General features: G+C 32.2%; 5 protein-coding genes across 6 annotated transcripts; 3 read left to right on the top strand and 2 right to left on the bottom strand.

Annotated features, from left to right (window-relative positions):
* On the bottom strand, window positions 114–3,642 carry LOC109348985 (probable protein phosphatase 2C 47). 2 transcript variants are annotated; one of them, XM_019589619.1, is made up of 5 exons: window positions 2,999–3,642; window positions 2,844–2,968; window positions 1,601–1,795; window positions 1,277–1,482; window positions 114–1,043 (listed from the first exon to the last, which is right to left on the bottom strand). In XM_019589619.1, the coding sequence occupies exons 1-5, from the start codon at window positions 3,045–3,047 to the stop codon at window positions 488–490; spliced, it is 1,131 nt and encodes a 376-aa protein (XP_019445164.1). In that variant the 5' UTR covers window positions 3,048–3,642; the 3' UTR covers window positions 114–487. The 2 variants fall into 2 exon arrangements, with proteins under 2 accessions (XP_019445164.1, XP_019445163.1); XM_019589618.1 differs by having other exon boundaries at window positions 2,844–3,641.
* LOC109348988 (pentatricopeptide repeat-containing protein At2g17525, mitochondrial) lies at window positions 4,795–6,959 on the top strand. The gene has a single exon (XM_019589622.1). It carries the CDS (start codon window positions 4,846–4,848, stop codon window positions 6,715–6,717), a length of 1,872 nt encoding a protein of 623 aa, XP_019445167.1. The 5' UTR covers window positions 4,795–4,845; the 3' UTR covers window positions 6,718–6,959.
* LOC109348989 (amino acid transporter ANTL3-like) lies at window positions 11,985–13,517 on the top strand. The gene has a single exon (XM_019589623.1). The coding sequence runs from the start codon at window positions 12,150–12,152 to the stop codon at window positions 13,437–13,439; it is 1,290 nt and encodes a 429-aa protein (XP_019445168.1). The 5' UTR covers window positions 11,985–12,149; the 3' UTR covers window positions 13,440–13,517.
* Window positions 14,766–17,007, bottom strand: LOC109348990. Its single transcript, XM_019589624.1, has 2 exons — window positions 16,814–17,007; window positions 14,766–14,904 (listed from the first exon to the last, which is right to left on the bottom strand). Exons 1-2 carry the CDS (start codon window positions 16,963–16,965, stop codon window positions 14,832–14,834), a joined length of 225 nt encoding a protein of 74 aa, XP_019445169.1. The 5' UTR covers window positions 16,966–17,007; the 3' UTR covers window positions 14,766–14,831.
* Window positions 18,474–22,387, top strand: LOC109348992 (SRSF protein kinase 1-like). The gene is made up of 4 exons (XM_019589628.1): window positions 18,474–19,028; window positions 20,361–21,146; window positions 21,614–21,661; window positions 21,909–22,387. Exons 1-4 carry the CDS (start codon window positions 18,846–18,848, stop codon window positions 22,143–22,145), a joined length of 1,254 nt encoding a protein of 417 aa, XP_019445173.1. The 5' UTR covers window positions 18,474–18,845; the 3' UTR covers window positions 22,146–22,387.

Here is a 23,759-nt window from a genome sequence, read left to right on the forward strand (position 1 = left end):
GAACTTTTAATGCAGCAATTAAAAGAGTAACGTGATTGATATTGGTTTATTTTGACAGAAGAAATATATATCAAATCGGCACAAAAAAATGACTGTTCCTTACAAATTTACAATGGCTCAAAAAAATTGTAAATGATGAATTAATGAGAACAAATTACAGAACACTTGCTACATAGTTCGTTACTTAAGAAATTGAGATGCATCCAAATTGACAAAGAATAAATTGGCAGAAACCTTGGACTGTTTCTTAAGAAATATACTTGCAGAAGTGAAGCCATTTTATACATGGCCAAAAGTATGGTTGTAATTATAATGTGGTACAAGTGAAGAAGGTTATGAATCTGATTGGTGCATCCAAATTCAAGTATGTGAATTGTGATGCTATAATTGAGATTTAAGCAAAAAAGCAACTTTAATAGCATAGGGGTTAGTCAGAAAAATCCCCACCAATTGAGTATGTACAAATAAAATAACAAACAAGTTTGACTCATCTACCATTTAAGACACCTTTGAGAAGATCAAGGCCTTCAGCTGAAATACTCCTCCTCCTATGTGATCTTGGGATTTCAATCTTAGGAGGTGGATCTTTGGAGAAACAAACCACCACAACTGTTAGATTGTCGCATGTATTGCGCTGAAGCGCCTCGGTCACGAGTGCCTTTGCACATGTTGTAGGATCATTATGCTGCATGAGTTCTCTCCTTACCATTGTAACAGCACATTGACTACTCATCACATCCCATAATCCATCACACCCTATAATCAAAAATTCATCTTCTTCTGTCAAAGAAATCTCTTCCAAGTCTGGCTCTGAGCTTAAAGGACTTTTAGAACCTTTAGAACCTTTGATGTGCCAATCTCCAAGAGCACGAGCCACTGATAGTTGGCCATTCAGGTATCCATCATAAATGACACCACCTAGTTTCTCAATTCTTAATCTTTCTGAAGTGCAATTTGGTTTATGGTCTTTAGAAAGTTCAATAGCTCTTCCCCTTTTGCCTAATACGGCACGAGAATCTCCAATATTGGCAATTAGCATGCCCCTGCATCATCATAACACCCAACCAATAATTTAACTGATAGATTGAAGAGTAGAAGCACAATTGCAGCACCAAATTTTTTGTGAACATCTATGTTTGACACCTTCCGGACAAGTTTTATTTTTAAAAAGCAAAAGTAAAGTCGAGTGAGAAGTTGCTCAGATTTGTTGTACACATAAAAATCTCGTATACAAATACCAACAATACTTAGGCAAGAGTTAGTACTCGGTTCTCACCTTCCCAATACAAGGGCTGTGAGAGCAGTGGTCCCCGAAGAACTATCAAGAGCACTAGCATCTTTAAATGTGTGATCAACCTTCACAAATGCATTCTTAACAGCTTTCTTAATGCCTGACGGGAACTGAGAGTCTTCAATTATAAAGTTAAGGATGTTCTTTTTGGTAAATGATGCTGCATCAATACCACCATGCCCATCAAATACCTGTACTTGTTAACAGTGCACAACCTCCATGAGTATCTAAATCGCTGCCCGATTAGGCATTATAACATTAATTAACCAATTACCAATGCATATATATAGTTAACATGAAGAAACATACCCCATAAAATGCTGCTGGAGAAGGAAGGTCTGTTCCTCGACCAACATAATCACCAAGAATATCGACACAGATGAACTCATCCTCCATGTACTGCTTTGGTCCTTTCTCAGAACAGCTTCCAGACCTCAATATAGGTGAAAACTCTGACTTCTCTTCACTGGTTGGTTTCAAGCCTATAATCATAATATCGGGTTCCTGTACAGAAGTAAATAGGACATGATTATTAGCTAAGTATTAGTTCAAAAAGTATAACCACAACTTTAAGAAATAATCAACCCATTTTCTTTCCATAAAACCCAAAACTGTGCTTCTCTTGTCATGCTTTCACAAGCTTAATCGCTTTACTTGAAACAAATTGGTCAAATAAATATTTGAACCGGCAAACAGAATAAGTTATCCAAAAGTTCAGACAGTAAAATGCCAAGTTAGTATGTTCCCAATTTCAAAGAAAGTTATTTTAAAGCTGCAGCTCCTAAAATCATCTACAAAAATCATCAGAAACTTTATTGTTACTTTTGCAATTAATTGCAGACTTGGTAGAATCCCAGCCTCTTTCACAATACAACAATCAACAATAAACAAGTCCCAGGAGTCCAGGAAATATAAAAAAACAAGAACTAAGGAATAAGTGCTAAGCCTTCCTAAATTGCAAATTTGAGAAGCTATAGTGAGGTATTATTTATGGGTTAATCTCAACTATGGCATCTTTTTTTTCGGGTGAGACATCTAAAAACTCATAGAGTAGCTATAAGTCAATAGTTGAGATATATTGCAAGAATGCAACTTAAATTAAAGAGGGAGAGCTAGTAATTTAATGTTGCATTGTACTTGGTTAAAACTCCATTTGACTTAGGAAAAAAGGCTAGGAAGGCCTGCAGAATATCAATTTGTTTTTGTTTTTTTGCTCCAACAAAAGATCAGCCTTACTGAGATTGTAACTGTACAATATGACAAGTACAATCCATAAAATCCTTTCACATCTTGGAAATTCAATCTTATCCTCAAACAAGTAGATATGCTTCAAAATCAATCAGCTTATTCATCCTAACCAAAGTGCTTTATGTCTGCTCTCAACCTTTTGAAAGCAGCACAAGTGCACATACATATCAATCAATGGAACTAAGCAGTAAGCAGAGTCTAAAAGTAGATGTTTCCCTTAATAGATTTTGTGAATATAGAATGTATAAGGAAAAATAAAATGAATGGAACTAAGAACAGGAACATGGTAATTAATTATACTAACCGATTCAAGAAGCCATGAAGAGCTGGTACAATGGCGCATAGAAGAGTGATCCCTTGGAGGTTTTCCAATATTCTGATTCAAACTTCCCAATGTATCACCATCCTGATCCTCCATGCTAAACTCACCACTATTACTCCCACCCTTGAGACTCTCACCACCACTCATTGTACTTGTCTCAGATATGCAACCAGTCCCTGGTGCCATCTTTTTCCCATAATACCCAATCAAACAAGATCTCTACAAAAATATTATCACAAATTTCCCAATAAGAAAAGTTGTTCAAATTTCAGCCACCAAAACCGACAAGCAAGCCATTTTTAGACAACCCCAGAAGATGTTACAGCAAGAAACAGCTGTTCCAAACGTGGTTTTGCACTTGATCCAAGAAACAAATTAAGACTCAAGCCAACCCAATAACGTGAGAGACACAATACAGATCACATTTGTGACCAAGGAACAAAATATTAATAATGTAACAATATTTGTTAGGTAATACATTAATCCATAGAAATAGAATTAGAATCAAAAAACACATGGTCATGCAAAGCTCCTGCGAGCTTTGTAGCATTACTTATTAAGGGTACGGATGAAGATTAAGAGTAGAAAAAACGAAGACCCACCCAAAGAGAGAGAATAATAATTATTAATATGAAAGAGTAGTAGGAACCGTTAAGAGGAAAGAGAAGTGGGATATTATATATGTTTTCTTGATTGGCATGTGCATTTTTTGCGGTCGCCATTGTAGCGCTTCAAAGGGAGATTCACAAAGTGACACGTGCTGTCATTTGTGTGTTACTAGTTGACCGTAACTTTGTGGTACTCCAACATCTTATATTCTATGATCTACATTTCATTATCAAATTTCAATGTGATTCTATATATACATTTCATGTGTTATGCTTCTTTATAAATATATCATTCACACACCACGGTGGAATAATGGTGAATGTAGAATTGCATTTCCAAATATTTTCTTAACTGTCATATCAGTCAGTTAGTTATACTTTATCGTATCTTAAGCTTTCATATATTGTCTCATTAATGTATTAGATGATATTGTATAAAATTGATTTGATTTGATTATTCAATTAGTTCACGTTTTTTCTGAATTTATGTCGGTTGTCAATCGTCCCATTTTCTTTTTATGAATGGAAGTCATAATCACATGCTTAGGTAATGTGATTATAATTATATTGTTATTATTATTTTAAAAATTAGAAAAAAAGATATATATTCTAATTTTGTAAGATTTTTATACATTATTACTATATCATACAATATTCATATTTAATTATCATTAAATAACACACATGAATGATGAATATATTATTGATTATGTATAAATTTTTACAATACAATACATAAATATTACAAGGAAATTGTTTTAAATATATATGTTTATTAATTGCAGTTAAACGAATGTATGCAGGTTGTCTAAGGTGATTATTTCAAGTTCAAACAAAATTATTTTCGATTGGTGAAGAATCTTTATGGTTTAAATAAAAATCTGAGTAATGTAAAATGGTAAAGGATGTGGAGTTGAATGAAAATGTTTTGAGAGCTATGTAAATTTACTAATTTGAAAGATATTGATTAATTTACATCTAATTTTTACACACCAATTATATATTTTCGAAATAAACTCTCCTTTTTGTGAAATTAAAAAATAACTACTGTTAACATGTATCCTTAAAACATAATTAAGTTTTTCCTAAAAAGAAGATTTGTTATTCATCTCAAAAAATATATTTAAAAAAGGGCAGAAATCCACTACTGTTATGTACATATTTACTCATTAATTATATTACTGGATTTTCCAGTTGATGATCTTAGATTAAGTGGATCCTCCTAATTAAAAATAATAATATATGAAGTCTTGAAAAGAATAAAAGCAAGAAACAAAATAATAAATATTTGTTTAAACTTTGAATGCATCAAATCAAACACTCGACAGTAACATTAGAAGGCCATTGTCATAGTGCATCATCCTTCACTTAATGAAATGCTCAAATTCTGCAAGGCATTGCCATATTCATCGTCTTCAACCCATTTCATCTCTCTGAAGTGTTTTCTCATATTCCAATCACAAACCTTTTCTTCTTCTTCTTCTCTTCCAAGCCCTGAACATGTTTCCCACCTCATTCTGGAACAAAAATCAGCTTCTCAGGCTCTTGAAACTTTTAGATGGGCCTCCTCCCTTCCCAAATTCGCTCACACCCAATCTACATACCGCGCATTGATCCACAAGCTATGCTCTTTCCGCCGTTTCGACACTGTCAAGCAACTGCTCGACGAAATGCCTGACTCAATTGGTTCTGCCCCTGGAGATGACATTTTCATCACCATCATCAGGGGGCTTGCCCGCGCCCGTATGATTCGTAGTGTCATCAAAGTTCTTGACTTGGTGTACAAGTTTCATACCATCCCTTCTTTGAAGATTTTCAACTCAATTTTGGATGTTCTTGTCAAAGAGGATATTGATATAGCTAGGGAGTTTTATAGGAAGAGTATGATGGAATGTGGGGTCGAGGGTGATGATTATACTTTCGGGATTTTGATGAAAGGGCTTTGCTTGACTAATAGGATAGGTGACGGTTTTAAGCTTTTGCAGCTTATTAAGTCTAGAGGGGTTACCCCAAACACTGTGATTTACAACACATTGCTACATTCACTTTGTAAGAATGGCAAAGTCGGTAGGGCTCGAAGCTTGATGAATGAAATGGAGGAACCCAATGATGTCACCTTTAATATTTTGATATCTGCGTATTGTAAAGAAGAGAATTTAGTTCAAGCTATTGTGATGCTTGAGAAGTGCTTTGGCCTGGGTTTCACGCCTGATGTTGTTACTGTAACTAAGGTGGTAGAAGTTCTATGTAATGCTGATCGCGTAACAGAGGCTGCGGAGGTTTTAGACAGAGTTGAGAGCATGGGAGGTTCGCTCGATATTGTGGCTTATAATACATTGATAAAGGGGTTTTGTGCAGCGGGGAAAGTGAAAGTTGGGGTTCATTTCCTGAAGCAGATGGAGAGTAAAGGCTTTCTTCCAAATGTAGACACCTATAATTCACTCATATCTGGTTTTTGTGAGTCTAGGATGCTAGATTTGGCTCTCAATCTTTTTAATGATATGAAAACAGATGGGATCAAATGGAACTTCATTACATTTGACACAATAATTAGAGGTTTGTGTTCAGAAGGAAGAATTGAAGATGGTTTTTTGATTTTGGAGTTAATGGAGGAAAGCAAAGAAGGCTCTAGAGGGCATATCAGTCCTTATAATAGTATAATATATGGTCTATTCAAGCAAAATCGTTTTGATGAGGCAGCTGAATTTCTAACAAAGATGGAAAAAATGTTTCCCAGAGCTGTTGAAAGAAGCCTGAAGATTTTAGAGCACTGCAAGGATGGGATTATTGAGGATGCAAAGAGAGTATATGATCAGATGATTGATGAAGGTGGAATTCCAAGTATTATAGTTTATGACAGCCTTGTTCGTGGATTTTCCCAAGAAGGTAGTGTCCGAGAAGCAGTTGAGCTGATGAATGAAATGATCGCTAACAATTGCTTTCCCATTCCATCAACATTCAATGCTATCATTACTGGGTTTTGTAGTGAAGGAAAAGTTGAGAGTGCCTTGAAGTTCATGGAAGACATCACTGCAAGAGGTTGTGTACCCAACGCCGAAACCTACGGTCCCTTGATCGATGTGCTATGTCGGAAGGGTGACCTTCAGAAAGCCTTGCAGCTCTTTTTAGAAATGGTAGAGAAGGGCATTCATCCTGATCATTTCATTTGGAATTCACTCCTACTTAGTCTGAGTCAAGAAAATTCTTTCAAAAGTAAGAATATTTTCAACATAGATGACCTACTCTAGTATTGTGGTGGATTATGGCGACTTCAATTTTTGTCCAGTGGTAGTTTATACCACTTTAGCAATTGTAGCATCTGCTTGTTACATTGGATGCTCTTCTAATAACAAATGGGTTATTGGTTTTATGTGAGAACTGAGAATTCTTAGATTATCTCTGGATGAATCATCTAAATTCAGCAACAATTGTTTATATTGGCTGTAATAACAATTATTTATCTCTTGATGAACTCTGATTGTTCAGACTCTTTTTGCTGAAACTTGAGGAAGATTTGTGGTATGCCTCTAAATCTTAGTGATGTGACTGTAGTGGGTCATATCAAATCGATATTAAACTACATCGATCATATGAGGTTTAAAAACAAATTTTCATCATAACATATTTCATATTTCACACAGCAACTATTGCATTCTATAACGCAAATACGCAATGGTTGTTGTCTTGTTAATGGCCTAATTTAAAATCTCATGTCTTTATAAGGTGGGTAAGGTTCTGTTGGTGAAACTTTTTAGAACAATTCACCGTTTCCAATTGTAAGCTTCAAAGTAAATTCCTTTTCGTTCTCCATGGCCACAGTCCAAACTAGTATTCTTGAGTTACTTACATAGAATCTAGCATCTGCCTTTGAAATTTGCTTATTTGAATTCATTTTTTTCTTAGTTCCTTCTTTCTTCTCCTCCTCTACTTTGTAAAGCTTGCTAAATGCTTTGAGTCACCAAAAATAAATAATTATTGGCATAAAATGGTTTGGAATTTTACGGAGAAAAACTTCTTTTTTCCCGTGAAGATTTTTGTGATACATTTCTATTATATAATAACCACGTGCTTGTTATTTCTTCCATTATTTCAAGAATCTTATAAATCATATTACATCAAAATAAAAATGATAACGTCAACACTCAATTTAATCTTATTCAAAAAACTAAAAAATGGTTTTTCAAAAATAATAATCAAATATCTTTTTATTTATTAGATAGATTCGAAAATAAGTAAAATTAAATAAAGTTATCAACTTGTTTTTTAATTCAAAAGTTAGAGAGAAATATTTATATTTATTTTTGTATTTTTTATAAAAAACTGACTAGATAAACACAGCAGTTACCAATTTGTTACATCATTTTTAATTAACAAAAATAATTTCAAAAAACATTAAATAATGTTAAAATATCTAGCAATTTGTTAAACTTCAGTTTTTTTGGATACATATTTATATCTTTAATTATTATTACTTTTTAAAAAACTAATATGGTAATTTATATTTTTATTAGTTTGTTACAATTATTAAAGAAAAAGTTAAAATCTAAACTTAATAATTAAAATAAAAATTATGAGGTTGTTGGATATTTATTTGTGATTATCAATTTTTGACTTACAGATAGAGATGAAGAAGATTTGTTACTTGATTTTGTAGCAACCTTATCAATTATCATTAACATAGCTTATCATTATCTTCAGCCTTTGTTTGATAAGGTAGAGGTAAAAAAGAAATAAAAGATTGAGAGAGAGAAAAATATGAGTGGACCACAAAATTTCTTTATCTCTCCTTATGAGGCAAAAGTGATAAAAGAAAGTGGGATTTTATATAATATGTCAATAACATCATCAATAATTAATCTCCTAATTTTAGGTTTTTTTTATTTAATTTATAATAACTATTGATATTATGCCTGACAATGAACCAAACCAACTCAATATTAGTTCGAAACTGAATTCATTATTTAGCTTGATAAACTTGGTTTATGAACTAAATAAGCTGAAAGTTAAGCTTGTTAAATAAATGAGTCAAACTTGAATTGGACATAGTTCGACTCGTTTGGTTCATGAGCTACCTCGATATATATATAAACTAATTTTTAAGTTTACTATGACTCATACATTATTTTTTTATATTTATTGTATTATATATATAAACAAGATTATATTTATATTTATAAAACTTTTTTGTAGTATTTTTTTCAAAATTTAATTAATTATTTGAGTTATCTAAATGAATCATTCGAACTGAACTGATTAATTTCCAAACTTTAATCAAGTCGAATTCGAGCTAAAATAATAATTAGTATCGATCTCGACTCGAGTTTTGAGCCGAGACAATCCTTATTGAGCTAAATCGATCTAAGCTTTGGTTCGACTCGCTTTCAGCCCTAATTGATATAAGAATTGATTAGTAATTAAAGAAATCTAATATATATATGATGTAAGTGTAAAAATATATACACAATAAGTACAATATTTTTAACATATTTGTATTATTTTTTATAAAGAATTAATGATGATAATGTACAAATAGTGGATAATATAGTGATGATGTATAAAACTTATATACTATCACTAAATACATTTTCTAATTAAAAACTATCGGTTAAAATAATATATATAGTAATATATAAATATTTGCTAACTATCCAAAATCAATATATTTTATCTCATATTATTTTCAATGGTAATATTGATGTTTTAAAAATTACATTGTTTCTGACTTCTACTTTTCTATTCAATGAAACAAAGCAAAGGGCGAAGATTCTTCTCTTCAATATTTTTTCATTTTTTTCTTACAAAACAATAGAAAAATTCACTCTATTTTTTCACATCTTTCTTTTTTCACTCTTTCTCTCTATCCATTTTCTTCTCTTAACAAAAGAGAAGGTTTTCAATATAATTATAAATAAACGTACTTAATCGAACATATCAACAATGTATTAGTTTAGTAGTGTAAGACCTTACTAGATCTTCAAGGTCAAATATCTGATTCCTAAGAGCTCTACTTATTTGGAGGGATAGCCTCAAATCCCGAAAAAGATTAGTTCCTTAGCCAAAATTATCTCGATAGTACAAAAAAAAGCAAACAAGTAGGGGGAAACTTAATGCCTCTAATTTAGTGCAAAACCGCACTTTCTTTAGCGTGCATATGATGTAGATTATGTTTTTAGTTTCAGTTTATAAATTATAAGATTATTATTTATTAAGATTATAATTTGCTTATGTTTGGGCACCTTAGTTAAAAACTGAATATAAACTAATGTGTTTTGTTTGGTTAAGGTAGAAAGATTGTTTTTTACATAGTAAAAAAATGTATGAGGTTATTTGTTTATGTTATGATTATTTTGGTTATTTTTACAATATTTTTTCAATATTCATTTTTTAATATTTACCATCATATATATATTTACTATAAATTTTTAATATTGCATAACACGAGCTAAAAATATATTAAAATAAAATACATTATAAAAACTAATATTAATATTAAAAAACAACATCACACAAATAAATAGAAGTTGTTAAACTTGAATTACATAATTCACGAAATAAATAATACATAAATGTAAAGTTTTATATAAATTTTTTAATAAGTTATAATGATGTTGTAAAGAGTTATGGTGTTCGGTGGAAGAGTAAAAAAGATGAGAGATAAAGTTATGATGTGGTAAAATGGAAGTGAAAAAAATGAGAAAAAATCATCGTATATATATACTATAAATTTTTAATATTGCGTAACAAAGGCTAAAAATATATATTAAAACAAAGTACAATATAAAAACTAATATCAATATTAAAAAATAACATAACACGCAAATAAATAGAAGTTGTTAAACTTGAATTAACAATTCACAAAATGTAATACACAAATATAAAGTTTTATACAAAAGTTTTATAAGTTATGGTAATAATGTGAAGAGATATTGTGTTTGGTGAAGCATGGAAAAGTAAAAATAATGAAAGGGATAAAATATGAAATGAAAACATTAGGGAAAAAATAAGCTAACACAAAATAAATAATCTCATGATTTTGAAGCTCATATTTTTTTGCTTATTTTAAAAAAAAAAAAAAGAAACTGTATACAATGGTTTTATAAATTAGGGTAATGATGTGAAGAGATATGAGTTTGGTGGAATAGTAAAAATGATGAGAGATAAAGGTATGTTGGAGTAAAATAGAAAATGAAAATATTGAAAAAAATAAGTTAACAAAAAATAAATCATCCTATGATTTTGCCTCTAATATTTTTTGCTTATTCTTTCAAGAGAAAAAAAAAAGTGTTTATAATTTTATTTTGTTGCAAAACATATATGATTTATTAGATGGAATTAATTGTCTCGTTTTGAGTCATTTCCCAAACATCTCTGTCACAAAACTTATCATATGTTGCCATGTGTCAAGTCATTTCGTGCGCCACAATTATATTCATTAAATTAAATTAGTTCAATAAAATTATAAATAAAAATTACTTCTTTTAAATAAGTCAATAATAGTAAAAATCTAATAAATAACAAGTATCTATTTTAAACAAATATTTTCTCTTAAAAATATATATTCATATTAATGGAGAAAGGGTCGTACATGTTTTTGTCTTGTTTTTCATTCATCATTTATGCTGATACAACTTTATTAACATAAGTGAATACTCCTCACTATGAATACAAGTCAAATTAGTGTAGGTTAGAAATCATAAAAATGTTAAAAATAATAATTTGACTTACATTTTTTAGACCAAAATATCTAATTAACTTCACGTATTTCAATTAAGTGGAGATATTTTTTTAGTACTATTAAAGATCTAATGGTAAATTTAGGAATGGAGATGACCTTTTTATAACTTGGGCGTCCTATGTCCCTAATCAATGTGTTTTCTCTAAACAATATTATATTTTAGAATCTTTTTTAATTAAGTGTCATTTTTTTTTCTATCAAGACAGAAAAATGGTTTGATCCCCCTTAAGCAAGAACTCGGGTTCGAGTCTTGTGGATGGAAAAAATGCATGTTGAGAGAGTTAGCCCCACATACCTGTGGATATTCCCAGCTCGGACAAGATTATCTCCATTGCGAGAATACCTATGAGAAACAAACAAAAAAAAGACAGTAAATGGGAAATGAATAACCACATATGACTTATTCTTGAATTGAGATCCTTACATACGGCACATATGGAATTTTTTTAATGCTCCAAATTATAATTATTTTTTTATAAATATAATATTAAAAAATATCAAACTTTACTTTTCCCACATGGGTATTCTAATATTAACCAAAAACTGTTGGTTTAAGTAATACATGTTTAATTCATTTTAAGTAATGTTTAAATAGTATATGTTTAATTCATTTTAAGTATTCGATAGAAAAATATTCGCTAGAAAATTAGCCTACATACATACGTATAGATATTTTCAGCTTGGACATGATTGCATGGTAAACCAAAAATATATTATAATATTAGTAGAATGTTCATATTCCAACATTGGAGTGTTTAGTAATCTAAACAAACTCAACCAATTCCGATTCAGCCATCACCACCCCTACCCCTCATATCTAGTATTTTATCAGCTGCTCCAACAGCATCAGTCATTTATTTATATTCAATTCTTTATCCAATTTCCCATTCACAACTCAATAACATTCATACACTATCACACAAATTTAACAAAAAACCATTGAAAATGGTGTATGAGAAGCAAGCAAGTTCATCAAGCTATTCCCTCCCACCTTATCCTCAAGAAGAAGAAGATGTTGAAACCCCACTCGTCACAAATTCACCCCATCTCTCTTCCAAATTCAAAACCATCGCTAATATCTTCATCTCTATCGTTGGTGCTGGTGTTCTTGGTCTCCCTTATTCCTTTAAACGAACCGGTTGGGTCATGGGTCTCTTCATGCTCTTCATTGTTGCGTTCTTCACCTACTACTGCATGATGCTCCTCGTTCATACTCGCCGTAAACTTGAATCAACCTTCATGGGGTTCTCCAAAATCAAATCTTTTGGCGATCTTGGTTTTGCAGTCTCTGGCCCAATTGGTAGATTAGCCGTTGACTTCATGATCGTGCTTTCTCAAGCTGGTTTTTGTGTCAGCTACCTTATATTCATTTCCACAACCCTAGCTTTTATGACTACAAATAAGAACGAAGACACGCCTTTGTTTCTTGGGTTGAGTCCGAAAGTTCTGTTTTTGTGGGGTTGTTTCCCTTTTCAATTAGGGTTGAATGCAATTCCAACTTTGACCCATTTAGCTCCTTTGAGTATTTTTGCTGATGGGGTTGATATTGCAGCCAAGAGTGTTGTGATGGTTGAGGATGTGTTTGTGTTCTTGAAAAATAAGCCAGCTTTGGAAGCTTTTGGTGGGTTCTCTGTCTTTTTCTATGGTATAGGTACGGCTGTGTATGCTTTTGAAGGGATTGGAATGGTTTTGCCTTTAGAATCAGAGACCAGAGATAAAGATAAATTTGGGAGTATTTTGGGTATAGGGATGGCAGTTATTTCTGTTTTGTTTGGTGCTTTTGGAGCACTTGGATATTTTGCTTTTGGTGAAGAGACTAAAGATATAATCACAACTAATTTAGGACCAGGGGTGATAAGTGCTTTGGTTCAATTAGGCCTTTGCATCAACCTCTTCTTCACTTTTCCTTTGATGATGAACCCTGTTTATGAGGTTGTTGAGAGAAGGTTCTATGGCTCTAGACACTGCTTGTGGTTGAGATGGTTGGTGGTGTTGTTGGTGAGCTTGCTGGCACTTTTGGTGCCTAACTTTGCAGATTTTCTGTCCCTTGTGGGAAGTAGTGTGTGTGTTGTTCTTGGTTTTGTGTTACCTGCTGTGTTTCATTTTATGGTTTTCAAGGAGGAGTTGGGTTGGAAATGTATAGTACCGGATGGGATAATTGTTGTTTTTGGTATTGTTATTGCTGTTTCTGGGACCTGGTATTCCATAATCGAGATTCTTTCTCCGAAGGCCTAGTTAAACCTTCTGCTTTCATGTTACATTCGGAATTGTTGTATAAGGTTGTTGTACTTGATAAATTTGAGGATATTTTATGTGGGATATGTTTTTGTGTGCTGAACCTGGTTTTCCTTTATAGAGAAGATTCCTGCCTCCAAAGACTCTACTGCGAGAACAATTAGGTTTGTTGATGCTGTTGTTGAGTAGCACTTTCTTGTTTACTGAGATGGATTCTTGACCAACGTTGTAATAAAAACATACGATTACATAATTGACTGTAAAATTTATTGAATGTTTAAATATTTATATGCAATGAGTCATGTCCCTTTCATTTGAATTACTTGTATTTAAATAAGAATTACTTATATTTGAAATAAATATGCTAATGATAATTAATTATGAATAATAGATAACTAATATATTGATAGTATAAAAACTTTTACCTCACATCCATGTATATTTATTGGTTGGAATTATATGTATACTTGTATAATGATATGTAATAAATTTGGATAACTGAAATGTTGTACAAAACCAAAGCTATCCAGATTTATTAGTGATAAAACATTTTCGTATTAATCATTGTTAATGATGTTAGAAATAGGTAAGCTGATGTGCTTGAACACCTGAACTTTATAGTATATATGTGTATCTTGGAATGCCTTTGCAGAGATATACTATGATGATGATGATGCAAGTTAAATTTTGGAGCATGATGTTCTAAAAGTTGGACAATTTATTACCATTGGATTTATTGTTAAAATAAAATAACGGTTGAGATTAAAAGAAGAAAAAAATGAGAAGAAACTGAAATAAAAATGGTAACTCTACCCTCACCTTCAGCCCCATTCCCAACTATTCATCCTCCACCGTGAATAATCACAACTAGGCCCCATGCCTCATCATCCTCTTAGATCAACCATAACTCTTAATCATGTTTGACATAATTAGAGGCAAGTAGGAACTTGCTCGTTTACCTGAATAGGTGTTACAAACTTCATTTTATCTTAATAGTATGTGATTAACATCCACACTGAGGTTTAAAACTCACTATCAGGCCACTATTTCTAATGAAATCTGTTAACTATTGTATTACAATATCAATTTCACTTTAACAACATTGGGCTAGTAGTATAATACTTAATTGGATCCTCAAATAGACTAATAGGTAAAACGTTTGATTCTTGTGAACGACATTTGTTGGAAGTGTCATCCTAACAACTGGGAATGTGGAATAACTATGACTTCTTATTAGCATATATATGGGACTTTCAAGAATCATATAAACAGACATTGACGAACGATTTATCTTGGTAAAATACCAATGCATCCATTTAAATACATGGCGAGAGAAAACAAAAGGAAACAACAAAATTAATGCACTACACACCCCTGCCATCTTCAAAAACATTATTGCGTGTTGTCCTTAGGAATATCTTTAGGAGGAACTTTTGATTCCACTTCTTTTGACTTCTCTATTACCCTGAAAAATAAAGTAAAATTCATGTTACAATCTATCAATTATCTACTTAAAAAATCAGCATCACCCATGTGGGGGGCAGTCAAATTTTACCCAATCATTTTTCCTTCACTTTCCTCCCACATTATTTTTTGGATTTTCTTAACCTCAGGCTGAGGACAAAGACTCGTCGACAAACATGTTTTCTTGAACGATGTATTTAAAGTAGTGTAAGCTATTTATGTTCCTTCATCTTTATGAACATGCCATGATTTTAATAGGTTGGTATTAAACTAGCTAAAGACAACTCAGTCTAATCCTCATGCTGTCCCTTTCACTGTCCCATTAAATATTCCACTTGTGTATATTTACTATTATCCCACAACATTGAAAATGATTTACCAAAAAAAGAACTAAAACAAGTAGAACATAAATAGTGCCACATAAATAATCACCAAGCTTCTATAAGTGAAGTCTTTGGAATGTTTATATAATACTTCATATGATGCATTGTATTTTTAAACAAAAGGATGGATCCAACCAGATCCAGTTGTCTTGTTTCTCATCCAATGAGGAGGGAAATGTTGCATGATCTAGTTCTTCCACACAAGTTTATGGTTCATTGATAAATCTCAAACAATTATTGATGATGACATCTTATTTAAGCTAATAGTGCTCACTTCGTAAAGTACAAAAAAATAAAAGGGGCTGTGTAACATTTAGGAGCCATAGAAGAGCTTTCATTGCTTTACATGTTACACTGTCCTCTTTTTATCAGAAAAAGTATTTCATAATTTATCAGAAAATGACAATAGTATACCAAGTCTCACATACTATGCTGCTGATTGATAAGAACTTTAAACAAATCTAAGTTTAAACTGAACGGTTAAATGCATTTCATTCCCCGGATCACTGCCTTGCACAGGTTAAAGGATAATAGGATCCCCAACACTAAAATGTATGCACATAACCTAAAATAACTTCAGCTGCAGATTGATAGTAAGACTCAGACATCATGCACCTTATATAACTACCAGTCTACCACTACAAAAAATATAAAGGAGAGCCGGATAAGAAAATGGAGCAAGTGTATTTAACCACATAAACTTAAGGCCACTTTCAAGTGCTACCAAAAGTTATCCCATTAGTCCTTAAACTTAACCGTGTCATCATACCTTTAACGACTTGACAGAGATTTATTTAGGAGTTAATTATGACAATGGAAAAGTTTGTGATGCCAGTTTGTCAGTAGCTTAAAGTTTAAGGGTGTTATACACACTTTTCTGAAAAGAAAATAACAAAAAGCAGCAGCTCTCTTCATCCCAACACACGTAAATCTTCCCACCTTATATTATCTAGTGTTTGCATACACTAGTTACAACTTAGAATCTATAATCGCGTACATGTAAACAGATAACACAGCAAAATAAGTACCTCATAATCACACCAGCAAGAATGTGATATTGAGCTAGCAGATTAGCACAATCGAAATAAAATGAAGCTCCGAACAGAAAGAAAAAAACCACATATTTATAAACGTAGTTACTTACACCATTTGGATCATCCCTTAGAGTAATTTACCCACACTAGATATTTAAAAATACACAGTCAGTTATCCACATGCTTGTATTTATGAAAACCCAATTACATGGCTAAAACCTAACCTCAATCCATCATCAAATGAAAACAACCTAGAGTGACACCCTTCTCATTTCAAGATCAACACCAATTGCAATAATAGCAAAAGCCATAATAAAAAAATGATTTCTGAAAAAGGGATTTCAAGTATAATTAAGTGAAGAACAATGACTTTCCCACACAACAACCAAAACCCAGTGAATCAAAGTAACCCAGTATCGAAAGTCTAAACTTTTAAACAACAAAGACCAATTATAATTGATTAACAATAGATGGGTAGAAAAAAAATGCTCACTTGGAAGAATTAGCAGTTTCTTCTTCGAGCCACGTGCGAATGTGTTTGACGTTGCGTTTGAAGATAGAAGCGGATTGCTTGACGTCGCTCCTGAGAAGAAGAACGACGGCGCCGACACCTGCCACCGTGACGATGAAATTCGTCAACCCCATTTTCTTTCTACTCCTCCCCACACCGGTTCACGAATGTAGCGGCGATTCTTCTTCTTTTTGTGTTGTAAAAAAATGAAGTTTCTTTCAAAGGAGGAAGAACACGACAAGAGCAAGGGCACGTTGGGCCAATTATAGGCCTCACAATTTGTTAATTTGGCCCATTGGTCTAGTTCCACAACATTTTATATATCCACAAATATAATTTTATTGGTACTACCAATCATATTCTCTTACATTTTGATAAAAACGAAGTAATCCCTTTTATGATGTATGATTTTTCTCCCAATAAATATTGTGCTCGTAGAAATTGAATTTTTAACTTTTTTATTATTTTGGAGATCTAACATAATTTATACTATTGGATCAATGTCTTTGTTGTTTGAATACAAGACTTATAATAGCTATTTCCAAAAATATCATTTTCCTATAAAAATATGTTTAAAAAATTTAAGTCTACCAACAACTAGTTGTTGTACTGTAACTATGAGATCTCCCACATTCAAATTGGCCATAAACCAACTGCATAGATGGTGATTAGACAATATGTTTTTCAACACAAACAATTAAAAATGAGTGCCCTTTTGTGTTCACAAATTCATACATTTCATCTCTTCCTAATCTCTACAACTCTACTCTCATTTTAAAAATATATCTCAAGTTGTAATGACCTTAGATTCAAGTTGCCGCCTAGTTTCTTAACTTGTAAAACTCTAACTAGTCAAGTTGTTTGAAGTTGATTTAATGGTAAATATACATGTAATATATAAGTAGATATGAAGTAATTTTGTTGATCTCATTATCTTATTCTCTTGAACTTTACTTCATCATTTAATATAGATAGTAATTTTTTGTTGTTGAAAAGTTCAACAATATAGAATGACATTGACATTGTAATGTGTTCTATAATAAGATAGGCACAAATTACATGAATAATTTGATATATTTTCATGAACAGTTAATCATATGCCACATGATACAATTTCTAAATTTTTAATTATTATTGTAATTTTAATGTGAGGCAATGTTTTTTTTGTAAAAAATTACTATTCTTTAGAAGTAATGATATCCTCTGTAGAACCACCCTACATATCTCATACATTAGAAGAAAAATAACATGAATCATAAATAAATGATAATTTAAAGCCATATTTTGTAATGAATATTATTTTTATGATGTATAATGATTTATAGGTTTATTTTATTTGAGAATATATTTAGTGTGTATCTTTTTGGAATGGATGCAATTTTTTTATAAGGGGGAATCGGTTTGTATTTAATAACACTTTTATCTAAAAAATAAACAGTTTTTTCTTCATAAAAATCATTATAAAAATAAAATAAAGACATTTATTTATATACACATAACTTAATCAAACATTTAAAGTAATATATAAATGGATGGTATGTATAGATTAGATGGAAGAGATGACATCAATTGAGAACCCTTTGAAAAGTAAGATTAACCCACCTCACCTACATACAAACCCTAATATTGAATTCCCAAAATACAAGTGTAAAGGGTATAAATGTAACAAAGAAGGTTACTTTGAGGAAAAAATAGAAGACCCACATTGACATGAGAGGATAGAAAACATTACAGGAAGGAAAGGAAAGAAGAAAAGAAGGCACATGGAGAAAAAAGTGGAGAGAATTTGAAGACAGAACCTTATTTATGATTTGCACCCCACAAATATAAAACACACCCCTTTCAATTTTTGGTCACCTCTCTATCTATAATCACCACCAAACAAAACACAAACAGAAAGAAAAATTCACAATTTTTCTTTTCTTGTGTAAAAAAGAGAGAGAAACAAAACAATCATCACTAAAAGGATAATTTTTAATTGTTATTTGGTGAATCTGAATAGATCAGAGAGGTGATGTCGTGTTCATCGTCATCGGGATCGGAAGAAGATGATGAGGGATTCGATTCCTACCGGAAAGGAGGCTACCACGCCGTTAGAGTCGCCGATCAATTCGCCGGCGGCAGGTACATAGCGCAGAGGAAGCTTGGTTGGGGTCAATTCTCCACCGTATGGCTTGCTTATGATACCCACTCATCTGTATGTTAATCCTCTTTCTCTTTTTGTTTGATTGACCCCACTTTTCAAAATTTGATTTTGACCTCTGATTTGAGTTCTGGATTTGAAATTTTGTTGTCCCTTTATTGCAATTGGTTTTTGAAGCTGTGAACATTTTTGCTAGTTGTGTTGTGATTTTTCTCTCTCTTCAAATTTGTCTGCTTTAAATGGTATGCGGAGATTCCTAGATCTTCGTTTCTTCTTTCCTTTCATTAGGACCTTATTATTGTATCTTTGTTACAAAGATTATGATCTGCCATTGCTTTTAATAACTTTTCTACACCCTGATTAATGATGAATATATTCATGATTAATCATGTGTATTGGATGATTAATGAGTTGTTTAACATTATATTCATGGTTAGTGGTGAACATGCTAAATGCTAATCATCACATTTGCGTAATTAATCAGATGTGAGAAATAGTATAACAAAAAGTAGTATAGGAGTATAGGGGTTCATTTTTTTATGTGGTATATATATCTTTTGTCCTTTTCTGTCCTATTGGCATCATTTCATTGAGTAAATTAAAATTGAGTTTATTTGGCTTATTGATGTTGATACTTGATTTCTTCTTCACATGCGACTGGAATCCCTTTTTTCTTTCTTCAATGCTATATGTGTTTTTCAACGTGTGTCATAAAGTGCCAAAAAATTTGGTATAACTAAAACAGGTATATGTGTTTTCATAGATTTGTCTATATTCAGGGAGCAATAAATGTTCCTCTTTCATCTGCCTATTTGATTGGTTAATGGTGATTCGGTATTTTGTCTACTATGCTGCTTTGTAACTGTAATATCTGTTGTCTTTTATATCTAATAGTACATGTACATACAATACAAGTATGGAAATATTGTAGTTCATTAATTCTAATTTAGCAGAGCTAAGAAGACTTTTAAGACTAATGAGTCTTTTATATGTATTCTGTCACCATAATGCTTTAAGTTAGAAAACAAGAAAGAGCCAAAAGAAATAATAAAATTAGAAGGTAGGTGAAAGAAGCTTAACTTGTGTAGCATACAGTGTCCATTGATCCAGGTGGGGGTGCTTCACTGTTGCTAAGAACTATTCCCAAGTATCATCCTTTGTTCATGTATTATATTTAATTAAATAAACTTCTATAAAGGTAAAACGTTGATGGATATGCTTGTATTCTCATTTATTTCTCCCCAACTAGTGATAAAATCTATTATTTTAGTGGTCTGCTATTTAATTATTTTCCAACCCCACCTAGTGAGAATAAAGCTTGGTTGTTGTAGTGGTCTAGTATTTAGTTTTTTATATATTTTCTAATTTTAAGTCTGCGGTTTTCAGTCGTATGTTGCTCTCAAGATCCAGAAAAGTGCAGCTGAGTTTGTTCAGGCTGCACTTCATGAGATCAATGTTCTTTCATCAATTGGTGATGGTGGTCCTGCAAATTCGAAGTGTGTTGTCCAATTGATTGAACATTTTAAGCACACAGGCCCAAATGGGCAGCACCTTTGCATGGTCCTTGAGTTTCTTGGTGATAGCTTGCTCCGTTTGATCAAATATAACCGTTACAAAGGCCTTCCATTGAATAAAGTTAAGGAGATTTGCAAGTGCATTTTGATTGGGTTGGATTACCTGCATAGAGAACTTGGTATAATCCACACTGACCTAAAACCTGAAAACATTCTTCTATTTTCAACCATTGATCATTCCAAAGACCCTTGTAGATCTGGACTCTCCCCAATTATAGAGAGGCCTGAGGGAAACATAAACGGTGGAGTTACAAGTCTTATTGAGAAAAGGTTGAAAAGGAGAGCAAGGAGGGCAGTTGCAAAGATATCATTAAGAGATTCATTGGGAGGAGCAGGAGAAGCTCCAAAGTCTGCTAGAAATATCGATGGGATTGATGTGAGATGCAAAATAGTAGATTTCGGAAATGCGTGTTGGGCTGATAAGCCCCTTGCAGAAGAAATACAGACAAGGCAGTACAGAGCTCCCGAAGTTATACTGAAGGCTGGCTATTCTTTTTCTGTTGACATGTGGTCTTTTGCTTGCATAGCATTTGAGCTTGCCACTGGTGATATGTTGTTTACACCCAAGGGTGGTGGACAAGGTTTTTGTGAGGATGAGGTATGATGCTTTTTCTAATAAACTATTATGGTTAAATTGCATTCTTTATCTTATGCATGTATAATTTATGATAAACCTTCAAGCGTGAACTGTTCGCCTTAGAAAAAATCTTATGCTTATATGTTTGTTTGAAAGGAAAGCGGCTGTCAAGTTTAAGTAGGAAAGCAGCTATCAAGTCGTCCTTTCTGATATTAAACGTTTGTTCTTTGGTGACCGTTTTGAAAAGAAATGATCGAGATATAGGTGTTTGCATTATGAATTCGATGCTTTTATTATATCATGTATAACTAAATTGCTGGTGTTAGAGTTATTCTTTGATTTATTCAGCAAAAAGGGGAGGGGAATATTCACTTCGATCATGCATTTAAGTGGGAAGTATATAGTCTCTGATTTCCTAAACTTGTTGGGTTGGATCCACGTCTCTCTATATTTCAGATTGTAAAAACTCCTCATTGTGTTGATTTCAGGATCACCTTGCCCTGATGATGGAACTCCTTGGAAAGATGCCCCGGAAGGTAAGTACACTTCCACTATAAAGGGTGACCTAGTGCACGAGGCATCCACCTTCTAGGATTTGAGGGTGATTAATGTACACAACCTTAACCCGTAAGCGGAGAGACTATTTCCAGGATTGGAATCTATAACCTCAAGGCAACAACCATATTGTTGTGCCGAGGCTCACCCTTGAGTATACTTCTACTATCTCTGCACATTACTTGAGTGCCTATTCTAACATCTCTAATGTCTGTGAATGCTTTGCAGATTGCTATTGCTGGTGCACAATCGAAGGATTTCTTTGACAGACATGGGGACCTGAAAAGGATTAGAAGGCTGAAATTTTGGCCACTTGACAAATTACTCATTGATAGGTACAAGTTCTCAGAGAAAGATGCTCGCGAGTTCTCTGAATTTCTTTTACCACTTTTTGATTTTGCACCCGAGAAGCGACCAACTGCAGAACAATGCCTGCAGCACCCATGGCTGAACTGCTTGGAGTGAACTCCACATAAAATGAGAAATCAAACTAGTGTGGAAAAGGTGAATATTTGTATGAGTAACCTTAAAATCAAGGTGGGAAAGGGAAAAGGGAGTGATGTGTTTTGGCATATTCACATTTTTAAGCTCTCCTTCCAAATGAATGCCTTTTTTATTTTGAGTCATGTTTGCTTGGTTCCAGTTTATTAAGATTCTTTTCTATTGGATTATTAACTACAATGATGTAATTAGTAAACAATTTTTTTGTTCAGAGATATTTGACAACAGAATTTGCATGTATATTATTCACATGATGTAAGTGATGATATTCATGCAAGTCAAGTCTTATTTTCTTTTTTCCTTTTCCCCAATGATGTCACAACTCAGCATAAAAATTATAAAGATTGCAGAGACAGAATAAATGACTTCGTTGATTCTAATGTTGCTACTGTTTTTGGTGGACAAACCACTGGCCATACTTGTTTTTGAACTTTACAATGTCAACATTTTGGTAAGATCCATGTTATCTGTCATAATGTTACACTTTTGATGTTGATTAGGAGAGAAAAAATAAAAAAGTAGCAATACTGATGCATTTTATGAATGAATTATTTCATGTAACGTTTAACATAACAAATCATGTAAAGATAAAAAAAAATACAGATACTTTACCTTAACCAATTGGTCTTATTTTATTCTCTACCTATATCTATATATTTTTTGGGAGGACAATGTTGTTGAATCTGAAATTATATAAATTATTCATCTTTTTTTTTATCTACACAAACCATATTTGTTTATATACATATATTATACTAACTACTGTATGAGAAATAAATGTGATGTTTTATCAAAAAATTGTGAAGAAGATAATTAAGTTAAACAAAATATGTTATAATATGAAAATAAGTTAAAATAGAGTCAATGTCGCTTTATTATTTTCGGTTCGTTACACAATACATTGATACTTCTAAGGAGATACTATTTAGATCATTCTTATATTATATTGTAACAATGTAATTATAATGAAGGAATGTTGGCTGATGTACCATTTGGATTCGTCTCTATAATATATTATATTTTATTTACTTAATTATAGTTATGACTCTTATTTATTTAAAAGACTACATTTATCTCTCTTAGTGTTAGTTAATATATATATATATATAAATTAGGGAGTTTGTATGGATAATTTGTAAAACTTAGTGGATATGAGTATAATTTATTGGTACCAAAATTGCCCTAGTATCTTTTTGTAAGACTATTCTGTTAGCTTCTTTGCTTGACAGAATAATAAAAAATCCTAGTAGACCAAATATGCCTTTATAACTTAATTAAATAACATTTGAAAAATTAAATGTGATTACAGCGTTTAATCAACCTAACTGACTCGATGTTAAGAACATGTCGTAATTCCTATCTACAAGTTGTTGCTATACTTAATCAATACGCAATGTAATGGATGAAGGGTGACTTACAGCTTTTTGGAAAATGTTATTATCCCACCCATAAGTATATCTACTTTTCAATGAAAGTGAAGTCGAATTTTCAAGGTGACACGTTTCTACTATTTATAAAACATAAAAATTAGAGTTAATGTAGTGTGACCTGGTCAAGAAATTCATCCTACCCATATTA

The sequence above is a fragment of the Lupinus angustifolius genome, chromosome LG06 (assembly GCF_001865875.1).
Source record: "Lupinus angustifolius cultivar Tanjil chromosome LG06, LupAngTanjil_v1.0, whole genome shotgun sequence".
NCBI classification, from domain to species: Eukaryota; Viridiplantae; Streptophyta; class Magnoliopsida; order Fabales; family Fabaceae; genus Lupinus; species Lupinus angustifolius.

Excerpts from the sequence above, each read along its gene's own strand:
- LOC109348985 (XM_019589618.1), bottom strand. The coding sequence starts at position 3,047 with ATGGCACCAGGGACTGGTTGCATATCTGAGACAAGTACAATGAGTGGT. Across the intron at positions 1,796-2,843 it reads CTTCATGGCTTCTTGAATCG|GAACCCGATATTATGATTAT; the intron begins GTTAGTATAATT and ends ACTTCTGTACAG. Across the intron at positions 1,483-1,600 it reads CTCCAGCAGCATTTTATGGG|GTATTTGATGGGCATGGTGG; the intron begins GTATGTTTCTTC and ends TAACAAGTACAG.
- LOC109348988 (XM_019589622.1), top strand. The coding sequence starts at position 4,846 with ATGCTCAAATTCTGCAAGGCATTGCCATATTCATCGTCTTCAACCCAT.
- LOC109348989 (XM_019589623.1), top strand. The coding sequence starts at position 12,150 with ATGGTGTATGAGAAGCAAGCAAGTTCATCAAGCTATTCCCTCCCACCT.
- LOC109348990 (XM_019589624.1), bottom strand. The coding sequence starts at position 16,965 with ATGGGGTTGACGAATTTCATCGTCACGGTGGCAGGTGTCGGCGCCGTC. Across the intron at positions 14,905-16,813 it reads GAAACTGCTAATTCTTCCAA|GGTAATAGAGAAGTCAAAAG; the intron begins GTGAGCATTTTT and ends TTTATTTTTCAG.
- LOC109348992 (XM_019589628.1), top strand. The coding sequence starts at position 18,846 with ATGTCGTGTTCATCGTCATCGGGATCGGAAGAAGATGATGAGGGATTC. Across the intron at positions 21,147-21,613 it reads AAGGTTTTTGTGAGGATGAG|GATCACCTTGCCCTGATGAT; the intron begins GTATGATGCTTT and ends TGTTGATTTCAG. Across the intron at positions 21,662-21,908 it reads TTGGAAAGATGCCCCGGAAG|ATTGCTATTGCTGGTGCACA; the intron begins GTAAGTACACTT and ends AATGCTTTGCAG.